General features: G+C 33.4%; 3 protein-coding genes and 1 pseudogene across 3 annotated transcripts; 3 read left to right on the top strand and 1 right to left on the bottom strand.

Moving 5' to 3' along the window:
- The first annotated feature begins 5635 nt into the window (after positions 1–5635).
- LOC118060109 (uricase-2 isozyme 1) lies at positions 5636–8434 on the top strand. The gene is made up of 8 exons (XM_035073253.2): positions 5636–5927; positions 6518–6610; positions 6884–6959; positions 7182–7291; positions 7399–7490; positions 7666–7839; positions 7923–8013; positions 8160–8434. The coding sequence occupies exons 1-8, from the start codon at positions 5721–5723 to the stop codon at positions 8241–8243; spliced, it is 927 nt and encodes a 308-aa protein (XP_034929144.1). The 5' UTR covers positions 5636–5720; the 3' UTR covers positions 8244–8434.
- A 262-nt stretch (positions 8435–8696) lies between these two features.
- On the top strand, positions 8697–10565 carry LOC118059805 (uncharacterized; annotated as a pseudogene).
- Positions 10566–12251: 1686 nt separating this feature from the next.
- On the top strand, positions 12252–13834 carry LOC118060108 (probable galacturonosyltransferase-like 4). Its single transcript, XM_035073252.2, has one exon. The coding sequence runs from the start codon at positions 12253–12255 to the stop codon at positions 13297–13299; it is 1047 nt and encodes a 348-aa protein (XP_034929143.1). The 5' UTR covers position 12252; the 3' UTR covers positions 13300–13834.
- Positions 13835–15929: 2095 nt separating this feature from the next.
- Positions 15930–18389, bottom strand: LOC118060110 (nudix hydrolase 26, chloroplastic). The gene is made up of 6 exons (XM_035073254.2): positions 18109–18389; positions 17981–18031; positions 17464–17556; positions 16601–16695; positions 16267–16381; positions 15930–16162 (listed from the first exon to the last, which is right to left on the bottom strand). The coding sequence occupies exons 1-6, from the start codon at positions 18358–18360 to the stop codon at positions 16097–16099; spliced, it is 672 nt and encodes a 223-aa protein (XP_034929145.1). The 5' UTR covers positions 18361–18389; the 3' UTR covers positions 15930–16096.
- Positions 18390–18780: the final 391 nt, after the last annotated feature.

The raw sequence follows: 18780 nt of genomic DNA, 5'->3' as shown, positions 1-18780 counted from the left end.
CATCTAATACATTTATATTTATACAATACATTTAATTTATATAAAAATTTTATATTTGATTTGTTATTCCGTTTTATTTAAATAAAATTTAAATTTATATTCATTTAGAATTTATTGAAAAATATAATTTAAAATATTTTAGATTATTATTACTGTTAAAACAACAACCAAAAAAAAAAAAAACCTGGACAGGGATTTGTTTCTGGAAACAAATCCTGAGACTTTACTCGTGTTATCAAGGGAAACTAGCCAGACAAGTGCAAGTGATGAAATGGGCTTTTTACAGCAACACGTATCCTCCTCCAACTGGACAGGGCCCAAGTCGGTGAATTAACCTTAAAACATGTGCACGAGCGTTTGGAAAGCGGGTAATTGTTTTCAAAAAAATCAATTTTTTTTTAAAATCAATTTATTTTTTATGTTTTGAATCATTTTGATGCACTAATATCAAAAATAATTTTTAAAAAATAAAAAAAATAATTTTTTAATATATTTTAATATAAAAAATAATTTAAAAAGCAACTTCAACCACACTTCTTATATATGTTCTCTATTTTTATCAGAAACACTATTGTTAAAACTGATTTTTTCTGACAAGTTAACTGAATAATTAACCAGGTTATTGGTCAATTCGATGAAAGTTTGATTTAGAATTTTACAAGCATGGGGCTAGATTTATATATATATATATATATATATATATATATATACAAAGTAATGTTTAGATATTGAAATATAATTAAAAAATAGTATAAAAATAATTCATGATGAATATATAATAATATTAATTAAAACTAAGATAATATTTTTTTTATTTTTTAATAATATGCTATCCATAATAAAAAAAAAATAGACAATCATTTATGAATAAGCTATATGATAGAAGCTTATTTTTTATTATCGAGATATGTTGCATATAGTGTTCAAAGAGCATAATAGCTGCGCAATGCTAATAATTTTAAAAAATTTAAAATATCATTTAAATATAAAATTATGTTATCACCCTATATAAAACCTAAAATTAACCAAAAAAAATGGTTAAAATATCCTAGTAGCTCTAGCTCTAATTACACATATTTTTTGAATTTAAGGGCGCACATGTAATTTGATTGTTTATAAAAAAAATATTGAGATACCCTTACCTTCGTTGTATTGATTCTTTTATCCGCAGCAATTTTTTTTATTTCATTATAATTAAAAATATTGAATAAAAAAAACACTTCCTGTCAAATCTATAATAATTAAGAAACCGTGTGAAAAATACAAAAACATCCCAACTCAAATGTAAGTTTTTCCCTCGGGAAGGCCATGTGGCTACAAGAAAACCCTATTTCTTTTTAGTTATTTTTTTTATTAGTTTCATTATTATTTTTGTTATTGTTGTTTTTTTATTAATATTTATATTAATATTGTTATTGTTGCTATCACCACCACCACAATAACTATTATTATTAGTGTTACCATCAAGGTTGTTAAAATCGCGATTCAACTCGTAAAATCATACGTTTTTACGAGTTAATATAGGCTTTACGTGCTAAATTGTACATAAAACTCGGAAATGAATAAAATCGGGTCAAATCGTTAAAATCAGGTGAAATCGCGTAAAACCGCGATTTCACCACCGATTGAAGGAGTTTGCCCGCAGGAAATTTTAATTCAATGTTGCTGCCATGTGTCTCCCTCCTATTGGCTCTAACAGATCGAAGGCAATTAACTTAATGTGGCGGGTTGTTCTCTTCTCCTTTGTCCAGTGACTTCAGTCTCTCCTTCCTCCTCCTGTTCGTTCGTCTCCTCTCTGCTTTTGCCTGGTGCTGGAGCTTGATGACGAAGACAATGGCGGAGATGTGTTGATTGGCCAAAGCTAACTTCTCTCCTTCTCTGTTGCTGTCTCTGCTGCATGCTCCCTTTTGTTTTTGTTTTTTTTACTGTTGTTTGTTCTTTTTTCCCTATATTCTTCTGGTTTTTCATCTCTGTCTCCTCCCTGGTTTTGTTTCTTTTGTGTTCTGGGTTGTTCTTCCCCTTGCTCCTCTGTTACGAAGACGATGACGATGGCGTAAGCATAGGAGACGATGAACAATGCTTCCAAAACGGCGCTATTGTGTCCTTGGGCATGACTGTTTTTCACTTTAGTCCCTAGACAGTTTAAACTTAACAATTGGGACCCTAATCAGAAATAATTGATTTCTAATTGTGCTCTTGGATTAAATTCAATTGAATCCTTGAGTTATAGCGTTATTTACACAACAGTCTTGGGTTTTTGGACTATTCAATTTGGTCATTGAATTTTAATTTTCAAGCAATTTTTCCTTGAATCAGCTCCAAACTTTGGTATTTTTTCAATTACACCCCTGATTTCTTTAATTAATTAAATCAAAGTTTAATTTAGTCCTCAAACTCATTAATTCTTCAATTAAACTCTTGATTTCATTAATTAAAATAATCTAAATTTTTATTTGAAGGCTTGAAATATGTATGAATTTTTATTTGAAGCATGTTTTTTAAGGTGCTTGAACTATGTATGAATTTTTTATTTGAAACATGAATTTTTTTAATATATTTTAAAATTCCTTATGATTTTACGATTCGATTTTACGATCCGAGTTTGTGTAAGGTTTTCCGTGCCGTGTTAAAATCGTGATTTTAACAACCTTGGTTACCATTGTTATTATTACCATCATTGCTACAACTATTACAACTGTTGTTACTTGTATTATTATTATTATTATCACCACCGCCACTATTATTGTCATAATAATAATTATTATAAACTATTATTATTACCATTATTAGTAATATTATTGGTATCACTACTATCACTATTAGTATTATTATTATCTTATTATTTTTATTGAAGTAAAAAAATATATAAATTTTATTTAAAAACTATTATTACTACTACCACTACTAATATTATTATTATTATTACCATTATTATTACTATTATTATCACTATTATAACCACTATTATTATTATTATTATTATTGTATCTTTTCATCGGCAAAGAGAAATTTTCTATAATCCAGTGTGAGTGGCTGCCAAAAGGAAAGAGATATCACAATTTAGGAAAAAAAATCTAAATACATTTGCAACTAGCTTTATATACGCACTTTCCATTGCTTTTTTTGTCTAAATAAAACTAACCCTTTCTTCTTTTCCGTCTATCACTTGCTGGCCATTCAACTATATTATTTTATCTCTCTCTCAACGGTGACGCGCACTATTTAGATACTATATGTGTATAGCTAAGCTATATATTCTTTTCACAACCATTCCTATAATATTTCTATTACATATCTAATACATTCCTATTATATTTAATTAATAAATCACATCTAATACATTTAGATTTATACAATACATTTAATATATATATATATATATATTATATATATATATATTTGATTTTTTATTCCATTTTATTCAAGTAAAATTCAAATTTATATTAATTTAGAATTTATTAAAAAATGTAATTTAGAATTTCTTATAATTTAGAATGATTTACTATTATTATTACTGTTGAAACAACAGAAAAATATAAACTTAATTTGAGGGATAAAATTAAAGATTGTAACAACTTTAACAAAATGACGAAGGAAAGAAATAAAAAAAAAATGAATCAAATTAAAATTAGTATCATCCTTGTTGAAAAAAATAAAAAACTTGATACGGGGGATAAAAATGTAAACCATAAAAAACTCCGACAAAAGAGCAAAGGAAAAAAAAGGAATCAAAAGTAGAAAAAATGAATTGAAAAACTTACATCTACATATTAGAATTGAATAATTAAATTGAAAAAAAATAACACTTTAACAAAAAAATAAAAATAAAAAATCAAAGCTACATGGACCGAACTCAAAACACCACCATCAAGAAGGACCAGGGTTTATTTTCTTGGGCAAGAGAGATAAATGAAGGGGGAACCGAGAGGGCCATCGATGACAAATCATTCTCCTTTAGGGGTCACGTGCCACTAATAAAGGAAGATGTCACTAAAGAAAATCAAATGAGACATTATAAATTTATCTTACACCATCAGGAGACACCACACGTGTTGCCTAAAGTGAGTAATGTCTGCTACGCGATAATAACTTTTTGCATTTAAAAACCACAAGTTAAACAATAAATCACGTTAAAACACTCAAACAAACCAATAATAATAATAATAATAATGCAAGAAAAAAAATATCAACACCGTTGTTTATTGAAAAGGACTAAAAAGTCACCGCCGTGTAATGGTGAATATAAAAATATGTTGGAGGCTACAATGTTTATGCCTTTTATTTTATTTTTTTTGTAGTATTTTATATAAAAAATATCAAATCAATATTTTTTAATATTTTTTTTTATTTTAATTTTTTGTTATTAAAAATAAAAAAATAATATCTTGAATCATTTTAAAGAAAAAAAATATTAAAAAAACAAATTTATCAACATCTAAACATACTCTTAATGTGATTTGGTTAATTGGGGGAATAATACAAAACCCGATCAGAATAAGATTTGACCTTAAAAAATAGAAGATTATATTATTTAAAAAAAACTTTAAACAATGATATTTGAGATTGATTGAACGAGTCAATTATAGAGGATGTTTGGCATTGAAATTGAACCTGCTTTTCGAAAAATTTTAATTTTATTTTTTTGCTAAAATTGAGTGTGGTTTGTACTTTTTGGATCGTTTTGATGTGCTGATATCAAAAATGATTTTTAACACGAAAAGCTATTTGAAAAGCAACCGCTACCACACTCCCAAACACCCCCATAAGATACCTCACGCAAACCGTGGTGCAGACGTAAAAAGGAGGATAAGTTAAACAACTTTTATAGAAAACGAAGTCATGACAGCTAGATTGTTCACTTCAACATCCGACCACAAACACAAATAATTAATTTAAAAAAAATCACAGAAGATGATAACAGCATCTGATAATGTTGCCACGGTCGCATTCTCGCCGCCGTCTCAGCACATAGAATTCACCTCACCGGTTTTCAAACAGCTAGTTTCGGTCTCTTGTTTTTTTTTTGTTTTTTTTTTAAATATATTTTATTTAATATTAACACATCAAAATAATTTAAAAAAACTAAAAAAATTAATTTAAGATAATAAATAAATAAATAAATAAATAAATAAATAAATAAATAATAAAAATCAACCTGTTAAATCAAAATTATACTGAGTTAACTAAATCACATGATAAATTAATATTTTTAATGGAATTAGTTAGATTTTTTTTTATTTTTACTTTAACAAAAATCAGTATAGATCCCGGTACACGTCACTGCTCTTATACAAGTTTCAAAACAATGCTCAATTGCTTATAATTATGTCTCCAAGAGAACGATAATTTATTTATAAAAAAATGGTATTTTAACTAAATTTTTTATGATCACCCTATCATAATAGTTCCTTGACCCCTGCGTACACGACCACCAGTCTAAATTTGGTAAAAGTCATTTTTAAAAATATTTTTTTTATTTCGAAATATATTTAAATAATATTTTTTAAAATTTATTTTTGATATTAATATATTAAAATAATTTAAAAATATATAATTTAAAATTAAAATAAATTATTCTTTGAAAATACGATTGTACAAGAAAACATCGCTTGCCAGCCCGCGGTAACAGAGAACCACTGCCTATTATTTCGCATCTTCACCTATATATTGGGCGAGTCCTCTTTTGCCTCTAAACCTTCCAGAATATCAAGCTCCGAGTCATGGCCAACGAGTTAGACGGGTTCAATTTCGAGCAGAGACATGGCAAAGCTAGAGTGAGAGTTGCAAGAGTCTGGAGGAACAAATCAGATCATATTCATTCCATGGTGGAATGGGGTGTTAGCATCAGCCTGTTATCTGATTGTGTCAACTCCTATGTTCGTGATGATAACTCTGATATCGTTGCCACTGATACCATGAAAAACACTGTACATCTTCTCACCCAGAATTTCTTTTCTTTTCTTTTTAGATTCAGGTTTGTTCTTTGGTTTATCAGTGATGTAAAGATAAGTAAAGTCTTCATCTTGATTGTTAGCTAGTTAACATAGTTTGCATCTTTGTGTAAGATGTCCTTTTCTTTTGTCATCAAGTCAGCAACTTTTTTTTTTTTCCTATTTTTGTTTCTTGTTTCTTGGGTTTTTAAGGATTTTGTTAAAGGCTTAGATGGCTTGATTTGAGCTAGGGAATGGATCCCTTCAAGATGCATGTGTTCTTATGCCTGATTTAAGTGGTAAGGATGCATGGAATTGCTTAGGTTAGTGATATGATTTATGATATTTGAGCATCTAAATTTGGATTGTGATTTATGAAGCAATAATGCTTTGTTGTGTCTCTATGATCTAGTGCAGGAAACTCTTTTTAGCTTCTCAAAGCGATGGTTAGTTTGTGTGTAAAATCATCGTTATAAATCAGGAGACGTGTTATGAAAACTTTTCTTGTGATATTACTGGCAGTTCTTGTTTATCAAACAGCAATTGAAGTTTAGTTGCAATCATTTTAAAGGTTACCTGTAACGCAGGTATATGTGAAAGCAAAGGAATGTTCAGAACAGCTTTCGGCAGAGAACTTTGCGATTCTGCTTGCTAGGCACTTCACATCATTTTACAAGCAGGTAATTACTTTTGCAATTGAGATTGTTATTGTTGAAAACACGGGGATAGGGAACTGCTGAGTGAGGCCATTAGCATTTGAAGGCTCCTAAATTTGATTTCTCAAGTCTTGTTGTTAAGAGCTTGGTTTTGTTCTATACAGTTAGAGGATGAATCTGGAACATCTTCTTATATTTAATTCTCATGCATGAATCCTTTCTCATGGTTTGGTATTGTAATGATGTTTAGTTATTTGATTAATGCAGACCTCTCCTTCTCTTTTAAACATTTTGTAGGTAACTACTGCTATTGTAAAGATAGTGGAGAAGCCGTGGGAGCGTGTGCACATAAATGGGCAGCCACACGAACATGGTAATTCCAGAGCCTCTAGGTTAGAACATTATTGTGAATTTATGAAAGCAAGTGCATCATTTCTAAACTTCTCAGAAAACAATCAAAATGGAATGCATCTTGACATATCTTCACAGATATAATTCGCTCCTCCCTTTTCATTTCAAGATCCTCTGATTTTTGGGAACTTAAAAAGAAATATGTATTGGTTTGAATTGAGTTGATAATTCTACTCTTCTGAAGGTTTCAAACTTGGATCTGAGAAGCATACAGCTGAGGTAACAGTACAGAAGTCTGGTGTTCTAAAGCTGACTTCTGGTATAGAAGGATTGTCTGTGCTGAAGACAACCAAGGTAAAGTAACCTCTATTTGATCTTTTCTGAATGAGCACTCAGAATTTCTTCAAAGCTGAGAAAAAACCGTTTATTTGATGTCCTTTTGGTGTTTATGCTATGAACAGTCTGGTTTTGAAGGGTTTATTAGGGATCAGTATACAGCTCTGCCTGAAACTCGAGAGAGGATGCTGGCAACAGAAGTCACTGCATTGTGGAGGCAAGTTTTCCAATTTCTTTAATAATTTGATCTAGGAGATTTGCTGGTATATGTCGATGGATGATAAATGTTCTTGACAGACCCCTTCGCTCTATTTGGTTACAGTCAACTACTAGTATGTTGACCTTTTGAGCGTCAAACCAGGCATATTTCTGAGATAATACTGTGTATGCAGGTATTCCTATGAATCTGCATCTAGCATCCCCAAGAACCCACTTTACTTTACAGAGAGATATTTGGATGTGAAAAATTCTTTGGCCAACACTTTCTTTGGTCCTCCTAAGGAAGGCGTATACAGTGCATCTGTTCAAAGGACTCTTTTTCTAATGGCAAAGGCTGTACTCAACAGGTCTCTCTCTTCTTAATCACATTCAAACTCATTATCGACACACTCGTTGGCATGAATAGCTTCTTATATTGCGATCTCTGCAGATTTCCTGACATATCATCCATCCAACTAAAAATGCCAAATATCCATTTCCTACCGGTTAACATATCAAGCAAGGAAAACACCATTGTGAAGGTAGAACTCTAGGTTCCTTGATGATTGGAGTATATCATGTTTGAGTTTCTTACAGCATGAAAATCATGTCAGTTTGAACTTAAAAGATAAATTTGTTCGCTGAATAATCGAACTAACAACAATGATGTCCATGATGAATCCTGCAGTTCAATGATGATGTTTTTCTACCGACCGACGAGCCACATGGTTCAATAGAAGCAAGCTTGAGCCGCTTCTGGTCAAAGATGTAGAAGCTTTTCTACATATGTACTGATACCCTGGCCATCGTGCTCTGCCTGCATCAAATGCTGTTCAGTTTCTGTATTTCCAAAATAATGTGTATAACCTGAGCCACAAAAAGAGAGAATAAACAGTGCAAAATAATGTAATATACCCCTTAATGATTATGTTAATATCTCGTGCTCCAGGAGATTTTACTTTAGCTTAACACATTCTAACTGCTGAAATGCGTCCCTTTTCAAGCATAATCTGTGCTTAGGATCTCAAGACATTAACAAAGCCGTGGGAGGCTGCGGGTATTCTAGCACCCAACAGCATGTGAACTAGGTTAGATTTAATAAATAATTTGGTGGGAGAGTTGAGACACATACGTCTCAAATTGGAGAAACAAATCCTCCAGTGGTGCCCAATTATTTGTGAACTAGGTTTAGATAGTTAACACCACCAAATGTTCTTTAGATGCCATGCCATTTCCAAAGCAACATAACATTACGGCTGTCTGTTTGCTAGCCGTAAAATAAGTATGTTTTTTTAAAAATAATTTTTATGAAAAATAGTTGAAAAATATGTTTTGGTGTTTTACTATATTATAAAAAGTATACTGAAAAATAATTAATGTTTTTAATTTTTTTTTCAAAAGTTTACTAAAAGAATAAAAATTAAATTTAATAAATAAAAAGGTTGAAGAATGATGAAATTAAAAAATAATTTAATTTTATGAATTATTTTTAAAATATGATAAAAAAATTAAAAGATTTAAAAAAATAAATTTAATTTTATAAATTATTTCAAATAAAATAAATAATAATAAAAAATTTGGAATCAAATACGATAAATAAAAAAATTTTAAATAAAAAAAATAAAAATTAATCAAAAGAATGAGGATTAAAATTGCTTTAAAATTTAAATTAAATTAAATTATAAGATATGAAATTAAAAAAATTCAAAATATATATAGCAATAAAAAGATTGAGAATCAAATTTGATATAATATATATATATATATATATATATATATATATATAAAACTATATTGTAAGAATTATATATATTTCACATTAGCAACCACCATGGACTTCCCATAAAAACAACCATCCACATCCTGTAACAACCCTTCAAACTCAACTGTTCATCAGTCCTCATCCTCTTTTCAGCAATCTCATTAAGTTTCACCAAGACAAGACACTGCTTCACACCTAAAATCAACACTCACATCAAACCCTACTTATTTTAAGGAACACTTAAGGTTTCTTTATTCAAACCAAAACCCATCTACCAAATCACATTTCCTTGCCCTCTCACTGTGTTTTATGGATGGCACCTTTTCTTTCAGGTGGTGGGTATAGCTCAGAAGCCCGTTTTTATATTTTAGTTCTTAATGAAAACATGAAAAGGGACAAGTTTAAGCTGAGTATTGAGCTGCATGGTGAGTTAGAATCTTTGGAGTTTTAGAACTTGGCCATTAAACGTAGAGTAAATGAGACTATTGTGATATGTCACAGTGAACCTGGGGCTTGGTAACCACCATTGTTTCAAACCATGCCTTGTCCGCCAACTGGTTACAAAAATCTCAACTTTGTTATTGGTAGAACCATGTTTGAGACTGATAGAGTCAATGCTGAGCATGTTAAGAGATGTTGTAGAATGGATTGTGTTTGGGTTCCTACTGATTTTCATGTCTCTACATTTGTGAAAAGTGGGATGATCCATCTAAGGTTGTTAAAGTTGTTCAGGCTGTTGATGCTGAGTTCTTTGATCCCTTAAAGTGTGAGCCTTTGGATCTTGGTTCAACAGGGAATTTGGTAATAGGTTCAAGAAAGAAGGATTCGGATTCGAAGACGGAGTGTGTTTTTGAGTGGGAGTATAGGAAAGGATGGGATGCATTGTTGAAAGCATATTTGAAAGAGTTTTCTAGAATTCATGGGATTGCTCCTATTTATGTGATTGATACTCATATAGCTTAGGTTGATTTGCCAATAATGTATAAGGCTGCCCATGCATTTGCTCTTCCTTCAAGAGGGGAAGTCTGGTTGAGGCCATGTCGATGTCTTTGACAGTTATCACGACGAATTGGTCTGGACCAACTGAGTATTTTGACAGAGGAGAATAGCTATCCATTGCCAGTGGATAGAATGAGTGAAGTTATAGACGGGCCATTTGAAGGGCATCTTTGGGCTGAAACCTCTATTGATAAGCTACTTTTGACGAGGAACGTAATAACTAATGTTGAGGAAGCTAATATGAGGGGAAGGCGAGCAAGGGAAGACATGATTAGAAGGTTTTCTCTTCAGATTGTTGCAGGTGTTGTCACATGTAATAGAAAATCTACTTGATCGGATGATTTGAGAGTTCTGCTTCCTTTTGTCCATGGAGTTCATATCTGGTGTGGATTGGCTGTGAAAGTGTTATCATTTACTAATCATGTCTCAATACGGTACACCATCTTTGTAAATGATGGGAGATCATGTATTTCGTAAGTCTGATAGATGTTTGAACACCTGCACCACTTCCGTTCCGATGCATTCTTGTTTATTTTCAAATGATTCTGTCATTATACAGAGGAATTATGCAAATTTGAGATGTTCGAAAGTTTCAGGGTTTTAAGCTGGGTTGCTTCTGTTGTTGAGCATGGTAGGTGGAAACAGTATAGTGCTTAGAGTTGATAATCTATGAGCAGAACAATTTAAATTATACTGTGGAACCTCTCTACATTCCTAGACACAGCTTTGTATATTGTTTCATGAGCTTCCATTAAGGATAGGAAAATCTGTTGGGGAAGAAATGATCCCAAGTGCCTACTATGGCAGGAAGTTCATGGGAGTAGAATTTTTTTAGAGCACTAAACTATCTGGAAGCAAATGCTTGATCTCTGTAATTCAGGAAGACAGGTGGATGATTGGCTAACAAAATTTGAATGTGCCCATTGGAACTTGCAGTAAAGAACTTCCCTTCAACTCTTTAAAGAATTTCCAGGTTCTTTTTACAAGATTTAGAGGAAAAAAAGCCTCCTTCACAATATTCTTCAGAGAACTCTAGCTTCAATAGCATGGTTCAGAGTATCATATTTTCAGCAGGTATCATTTCAGCAGCATTGTCTGCATAAAAAGCTTTGGCTTAGTCCCATTTAGGAATATCTATTCTAATCGTGTTCTCCTATTATATCTGTCATTATTTGTCAGATTTCTCTTGAAACGCTTGCTGTTTTCCTTTCCTTTTACTTTTTTTTCGTGCTTTCAGATATTTTAAACCATTTTTCTGCTGTAATGAATCCTGGAGACATGAATACAGGCTCCTTCTCAGGTTTCTCTGTGTCAACACCCATTAGACCAATCTCCTTTTCATTCCCTGTGAGTTTAAGGAGAAACCTGTGTTTTTGCAGCAGCAAAATGTGAATGATCTGGATGTAGAATGAGCCAGGAAAATCAAACCAGGTCATTAGTACCAAAAGTTCTTAGCCAAGGTTAGATTGGTTCAGGCATGTAACCAACCTTAATGGCCTAGACAGTATAGAATATTTTCTTCTCTAACAACCCTAGCATGTATTTTTTGAAAGGAAAAATCTTGACATACAAATTGATGTGATTTATAAAATCATTACATCTAATGTGATGGTATTTAGAAGATTTTTCGGTATAATATTTCTGTTTGTGTCGCCTTACTGTTTTGCAATGAAACAGGCAAAAAACAAGGAGGATATATAGGAAGGGAAAAGGGAGGGGGGAAAATCACTTCCTAATTTCCTAAATGGCAACACATAGAAATCTTTTACAAGCTCTAGGAGGTCTTGCCTATGGTTTATTACAATAAAAGAACACAACAGCATCCTTCCCTCCGAGGAATCTTCTCTTCCTCACAATTCTCACCATCCTCTCTCCTTCCCTGTTGTCTATCAATCATCAATATTTGTTTCTTTCAAACCTTATCTTAACCAGCCCCAACAATGGCAGCTGCTGCTCTTCTCCCCTGAACACCACCAACCCTTGACTTTCCCAAAACCCACCTTCCCCGGTTCAGGACAGGATGGCCTCCTGCACCCTTATTCTCCTCCTTGGCCTCCTGTCCTTCATCATCGTAGCCAACACAGTATCATCATTACCCTCCTCTTCTGGGGGAATCCGCCTCGGTGTTATTCGAAAACCAACTGCTGATGTCCCTGTCTTCAGAGAGGCTCCAGCTTTTCGTAATGGGGATTCCTGTGGGCCACATAGAATCCACATTGTCATGACTCTTGATGCCAATTACCTTAGAGGCACCATGGCTGCTATTTTCTCTATCCTTCGACATTCTACTTGCCCTGAAAACATGGAGTTCCATTTTCTCTGGGCACGTTTTGACCGCGAGGTCTTCTCTAGCATCAAATCCACCTTCCCTTACCTTAACTTCAGATTTTACCGGTTTGACTCCAACCGTGTTCGCGGAAAGATCTCTAAATCCATCCGTCAATCCCTGGACCAACCTTTAAACTATGCTAGAATTTACCTTGCTGACATTATCCCATCCGACGTTAAACGTGTTATTTATCTCGACTCTGATCTTCTTGTTGTTGATGATATTGCAAAATTGTGGGAGGTTGATTTAGAGGACAGGGTTTTGGCAGCTCCGGAATATTGTCATGCAAATTTCACCTACTATTTCTCCAACCTATTTTGGCTCGATCCTGTTTTGGCCAAGACTTTTCATGGAAGAAGGCCTTGTTATTTTAACACAGGAGTTATGGTCGTGGATGTGGAAAAGTGGAGGCAAGTTCAGCTTACACAAAAGGTTGAAGGGTGGATGACAGTGCAAAAGCAGAAGAGAATCTACCACTTGGGTTCATTGCCGCCATTTCTATTGGTTTTGGCTGGGAACATAAAAGGGGTTGATCATCGATGGAACCAGCATGGGTTAGGGGGTGACAACATGGAAGGAAAGTGTAGAAGTCTGCACCCAGGACCTATTAGTTTGCTTCATTGGAGTGGGAAAGGGAAACCTTGGTTGCGGCTTGACTCGAGGAAACCTTGCATTGTGGATCATCTTTGGGCTCCATATGATCTTTATCGCTCATCGTTGCATGTTCTTGAAGAATAAGGATGGAGACACTTTTGGAAAAGGAAGGGATTGGTGGTTTAGGAGAGCAAGAAGGAGACATATTAATGGCTGACAAACCAAAGTTTTAAAAGAGTTCGTAAAAAATATTTTTTTTCTTCCCGTTCTTTCTTTCGTATCCTCTTTTATTTTACTTTCAAAAACCTTATAAATACAAACATTTTTCACTTTTCTGTCGAGATCGTCTGACGAAAAGCCCTGACGAAAGCTCTGTTGTAAGAGGTGGAAAAGAGAATCCATAAGGGTTTGAATGTTTTGATTCTACTACTGCTCACCAGCATGGACTCTTGAAGCAATCTTCATCAATTGATTCTATTGCATATAGCTTGAGGCAGGATCTTGAGTTTCTTGTGAAATGGACAATCACACGATGATGGAGGTTGTGCAAAATTTTCTGTGTCCCTCTAAACAACTTTCTAAATACTACATATTTATTTCTGAATCCAGTTTAGTTTCATTTATTCTTTAGTTTTTTTTTACAACTGGTGAAACCCAGCCCTTCTGTTGTAGAAATTTTACGATCTCCTCTGCTCAATATAAATTGGTAGATCGACTATGCTTGTCATTACATTGTGTTGTCTTAATCTTGAATTTGGGGAATTGCTGACATTTTTCGTGCATTGAATTAAACAAGACATAAGTTGATATTAAAAATAAAAAATATTAAAAATATTATTTTAATATATTTTTAATTAAAAAATATCTTATATTACAATACTAAATACATTAAATTTTAATAAAATTTATGATAAGATCAAATAAGAAATGACAATTTAATATATTAAATCGATTAATGAGTGATAATTTTTTATATAATTATTTTACATAAAAAATAATAAACATGATATGAACATTGTAAAATTGAATTCGACATCCAAACTCAACCTGAAATATATATTTATATTTTATAGATATATATGTAAAACAATTAAATTCTTTTAATATAATATGATTTGTGTGTGTATATGTATAATATTTTATGGATATTTGAAAAATTAATGAATATGTTATAAATATTAAATAAAAATATGAATATTAACAGATACAACCGTGTATAGCTCCTGCTATTCCTAATATGTTTAACCAAACATTATTCTAACAAAGCAACATGTTAAAATAAAATCATTACGCTTATGAGGAACTGGCTTATGAACTTTAATGAATCTATAAACAGCATGGGGCAAATTCACTTCGAACTGGTCCACCCGTGAAAAGATTAGGGTTTTTTTGGTTCCGGGCTAAGATTTCTTCTCATTTCTTCCTTTTTTCTTCGGATGAATGCATCTGATTTCTCATTGATATTTGCGGCCACGCTTATGAGATGCCTTGGGGGCACCTCTTCGGGCTCCTCTCTTGCTGGTGTCAAATTTTCATTGATTATGTCCTTACCTTTCCTAGCTCTATCTTCCTCCTTGCTGTCCTGTATGCTGTCAAGCTTTTCTGGACCTCTTTCTCCAGCCATGGTGCTCATATTCGGCTCTGTCTCTTGTTGGGTTTTCCCTCGAGCAGTCATACCATTAGCAGCACCATTCACTTGAACTAGGGGAGGCTCTTCCTTGTCATGGGGTGGCTCAGTGACTTTCTTCCTTTTCTGTACAGCTAGCTTGTCATCAGGGAGCTGACCCTTTCCTGATAAAGAGATGGGAATGCTCTCACCGTTCTTCATTTTCGGTTGATCACCATCATCAGTTCTCTGGCTAACTTTTGTTGATTCATGGGCCGAAAACCCAAGTTTGTCGACAGGCGTCCAATGTTCCAATTCTTCTTCGGTTTGCTTGAAGTGAACCTGAATTTCAGATCCTAAACCAGTGTCTTTTGACCTTTCTTGACCCTGATGGTGCAGCTTTTCTTCTCCATTTGTTGTTTTAAGGATCAAGGGTTCTTCTTGTTCGCCCGCTCCATTCCTCAAAGAGTCATTTACAGATACCTCAGTTGAGCTACGAGGCACTGCATCGGCATGGCCTAAAGTGATGCGCTTAAGGGGACGAACAATAAGGTTGTTCATGAAGAAGTTGAAGAGCCTCTGGCAAATTCCAAAGGACTGAAAGTAGTTGTCATTTTTCCGCATTTTTCTGCCAAAAACATTAAAGAAAAAAAGAAGCAACAGCTGTGGATGGTTGCTTAAGAGGGGACTTGGGGAGACAGTACATGCAAATGAACAATTGGTTAACTTGTGTTCCATCCTTGGAAAGTAGGGTAACAAAAGGAAGGAATGTGAACTTGATGGAAGCATCCTTTGCTCTTTTAAACTTGAAAGGGTTTCATTTCTCCGGTAAAAAGCATTGCAAAAGCAGAGAGCAGGAATATCATTGACAAATCTTATTGATTCCATATTTCCAAGCATTGCAAAGGGAAATGGAATCCTACTTTGCTTGAAGTTTCTGATATTCCCAACTCAGTAAGAGCATGATTCACGCGAAACCATAACCTATATCAATATGGGCCGCAGCCAGCAAATTTAATTCAAATGCCTAACATCCTTTGGACAGCCTGATAATCTATCTAGTAAGTGGTTAATGTGGTGAAATGGAACTCCATGCACTTGGCTATGGCTGGTGATTTATTGCAGGAGGCAAGACTGAAGTTGAATTTTTTTTTATCACATCAATAACGGCAATCAAATCAATGCCAGCTTTTATTTTCCAATTAATCACAAGGAGTATCGATCAGCACCGAATTGGATATGCATCCATGAGGAATAATTCAAATAATGCTAGCTCATTTAGTCAAGTGGGACACCATGTATAAGATAAGCAAAAGTTGATACTTGAACATGAATTCATTGAAAATAGGGAGCAAAAACTGCCAAAACTTCCTTGTATACAGGTTTCTTGAAATCCACCACCTGCATGAAAATGAGAGGTGAAAAGGAACCGATCAATAACAAAATCAGAATACCGAATTTAACTGATTAGAACATATAAGAAATAGCAAGACAGTAACATCTACCCAGTCAATTATTTGTTCTGGTGACATCCATGACCACTCGCCAAACTCAGGTTTTTCTGTGCCATCACCCAATAGATTGATCTCTTCCTCATTCCCAGTGAATTTAAGGAGAAACCTGTTTGTTTGCAGTTGCGAAAATGTGATTAATCTGGATGTAGAAAGAGACAGGAAATAAACTGGGTTGTTGGTCACTTTTGGCAACAAAATTACAGCTGCAACACTGTCGACTAAAAGTTCTTGGCCAAGGTTTGTTTGGTTCAGACGTGTCAGAGACCACAATGGCCTGGGCAGTGTAGAATTATTCTTAATAAATGCTGGCTATTTATTTGCTCACCACTTCTGTGCTTGACCTTTCCAGTCAGATCCCCATTGATGTTTAAGTTTTTCCCTGACTTCTGGTGGGAAGTCATATGTCAACCAAGAAGGCGTCTGAAAATTCAATCAAGTTAGTAAACCTACCACTGAATGCTCAACAAGAAACAGCAGCCACTCCCTAAGTAATTTGAACAGAAACATGCAGAGTCGGGAATGGATGCAAAGGCTGAAAATAGGAAGTATATTAGCTCCAACAAAGGCATGGTTGATCGATCTCCAGTGACAGCTAATGTGATAAATAAATACAAATTGCATAGATCTCGAACTGTGTCCATCAATTCTCACAAGGCTATCCCATTGTATAACAATTTACAAAGCAAATCACTAGAGTGCACATTATAATCAAGAATCCAGATTGAGATTAAGCATTCACGATAACTAAATCCACGTCCACTTTCATGATTCAGACCCCCCCTCATTTAGAGGCATTGACAACATGGCTGAATAATACTTGGGTGGAAATGTTTTTCTCACTAGATCTCGCTCCTGATGATTGCATATCTGTGCAGTGTACAGCACGTGAACAACCATAAGACACCAGGCTGAAGTTTTACTCAAACAAATCAGTAGTGCCATGGAAGTTAACAAGTTTAAACCTAACACGTTGGCTAACAACAATAATAATAAAAAAAAAATTTAGAAATCTCAAAGCCAGCTTAAATCAGACAAAAAGTTCGTAAATTTCAATAGTTTTTATTAGTTTCAACTTTCAAAGAAGCACTACATTTTCTCCTCCAAAGATTTGCTTAAGATAAGCTATCAATTCCTCAAGGCTTAAAGACCAAAAAACAGGGAAATAAAAAAGGACATAAAAAGCCAAACCTCAGCAAGGACTTCCGCCGAGCTAACCCCTGTTTCTTCTTTTAGTTCCCTGATAGCTGCAACTTTCGGATCTTCACTCTCATCAATACCACCCTATTTCACACAGTCACACAAAACACCATTAACAACCTGCATCCACAAAGAAAATTCTTAAGGGAAAAAAAAAACTAACTTCATATACATTATTGTACCACAAAATAAAATCTTTCACTAATCATTACAATAATATAGACAGCTTCAACTTTCGAACTAACATGACAAATCACTAACATAAGACTCCTGTCAGCATTAATTTGTACAACATAGTTAACTAATATTAAATAATCCTTAACACTGTAATAGGCATAACTCTGCAATCTTCAATAGATTAAAAGAAAAAACAACTGGGCCATCTTTATTTTAGATTAAAAGAAAAAACAACTGGGCCATCTTTATTTTCAAAGAAAACTAATCAAACTATACATGGGTTTCAAAAACTAAATAAAACCCATTAAACAAAAAGCAGTTCTGAATTTACCTGTGGCATTTGCCAAGCATCAGGTAAATCCAACCTTGAAGCAGCAAAAATCTACAGAGTCCACACACAATAAGATTATAAAGTCATAAGAATGTAAAGAATTATAGCTAAATTTTCACTTAACCAACCTTCTTTGATGGATTGATCAGGCAAATGCCAACATTTTTTCTGTAACCTTCAGAAGGTGATTCCATTGATGATGTACAGCGAGGTCTCGGGCTTCGATGAAGGAGTGGCACCTTAGTAGATTTAGGGAACTTAGAAGGGTAATTTGGGAAGCGACAAGTGGATGTATAGAGAACCTGATGCTGGAGAGGACGACGAAGAAGTGTGGGATAATAGAAAACAGAACGGCAAATGGCGATTTCTTGGACTTCCATGTTTTTCGGTTGATGATTATAAATATAATTTTGAAATCCGATTTAGAGTATATTTATTAATGCGGCAATGGTTATTTTAAAATATTTTTATTTAAAAATATATTAAAATATGGATGATTATCAATCCTGGTTAATAATTTAAAAAAAAATAAAAAAAATATTAATTTAATAAATAATAGATTGCCACCGTTGTTATCAAAAATTGGTATGAGATTAACTATAAAATGCCTTAATTAGTGAATTAACTCGTGGATAATAATTAACTTATATCAATATTTTTATTAAAATAATTTTATTTTAAATTCTGGAAATTTTTGGTGATATCTAATTGAGTATGATCGAGCCGCTAATAACTTGCAGATAATTTCTCGATGATATATACAATATCTATACTTTTACAGACACAAATATATGAAACAG

This window comes from Populus alba, chromosome 10 (assembly GCF_005239225.2).
Source record: "Populus alba chromosome 10, ASM523922v2, whole genome shotgun sequence".
NCBI lineage: Eukaryota > Viridiplantae > Streptophyta > Magnoliopsida > Malpighiales > Salicaceae > Populus > Populus alba.
The sequence above is the reverse complement of the archived record's forward strand: the minus strand, read 5'-3'. Positions and strand labels throughout refer to the sequence as shown.

Bases quoted from the DNA above. Each gene is read 5' to 3' on its own strand.
- LOC118060109 (XM_035073253.2), top strand. From the start codon at position 5,721: ATGGCCAACGAGTTAGACGGGTTCAATTTCGAGCAGAGACATGGCAAA. The intron at 6,611-6,883 runs GTAATTACTTTT...AACATTTTGTAG, and splicing joins TCACATCATTTTACAAGCAG to GTAACTACTGCTATTGTAAA. The intron at 7,491-7,665 runs GCAAGTTTTCCA...CTGTGTATGCAG, and splicing joins GAAGTCACTGCATTGTGGAG to GTATTCCTATGAATCTGCAT.
- LOC118060108 (XM_035073252.2), top strand. From the start codon at position 12,253: ATGGCCTCCTGCACCCTTATTCTCCTCCTTGGCCTCCTGTCCTTCATC.
- LOC118060110 (XM_035073254.2), bottom strand. From the start codon at position 18,360: ATGGAAGTCCAAGAAATCGCCATTTGCCGTTCTGTTTTCTATTATCCC. The intron at 16,382-16,600 runs GTGAGCAAATAA...GCAAACAAACAG, and splicing joins AAAGGTCAAGCACAGAAGTG to GTTTCTCCTTAAATTCACTG. The intron at 16,163-16,266 runs GTAGATGTTACT...ATTTTCATGCAG, and splicing joins CAGAACAAATAATTGACTGG to GTGGTGGATTTCAAGAAACC.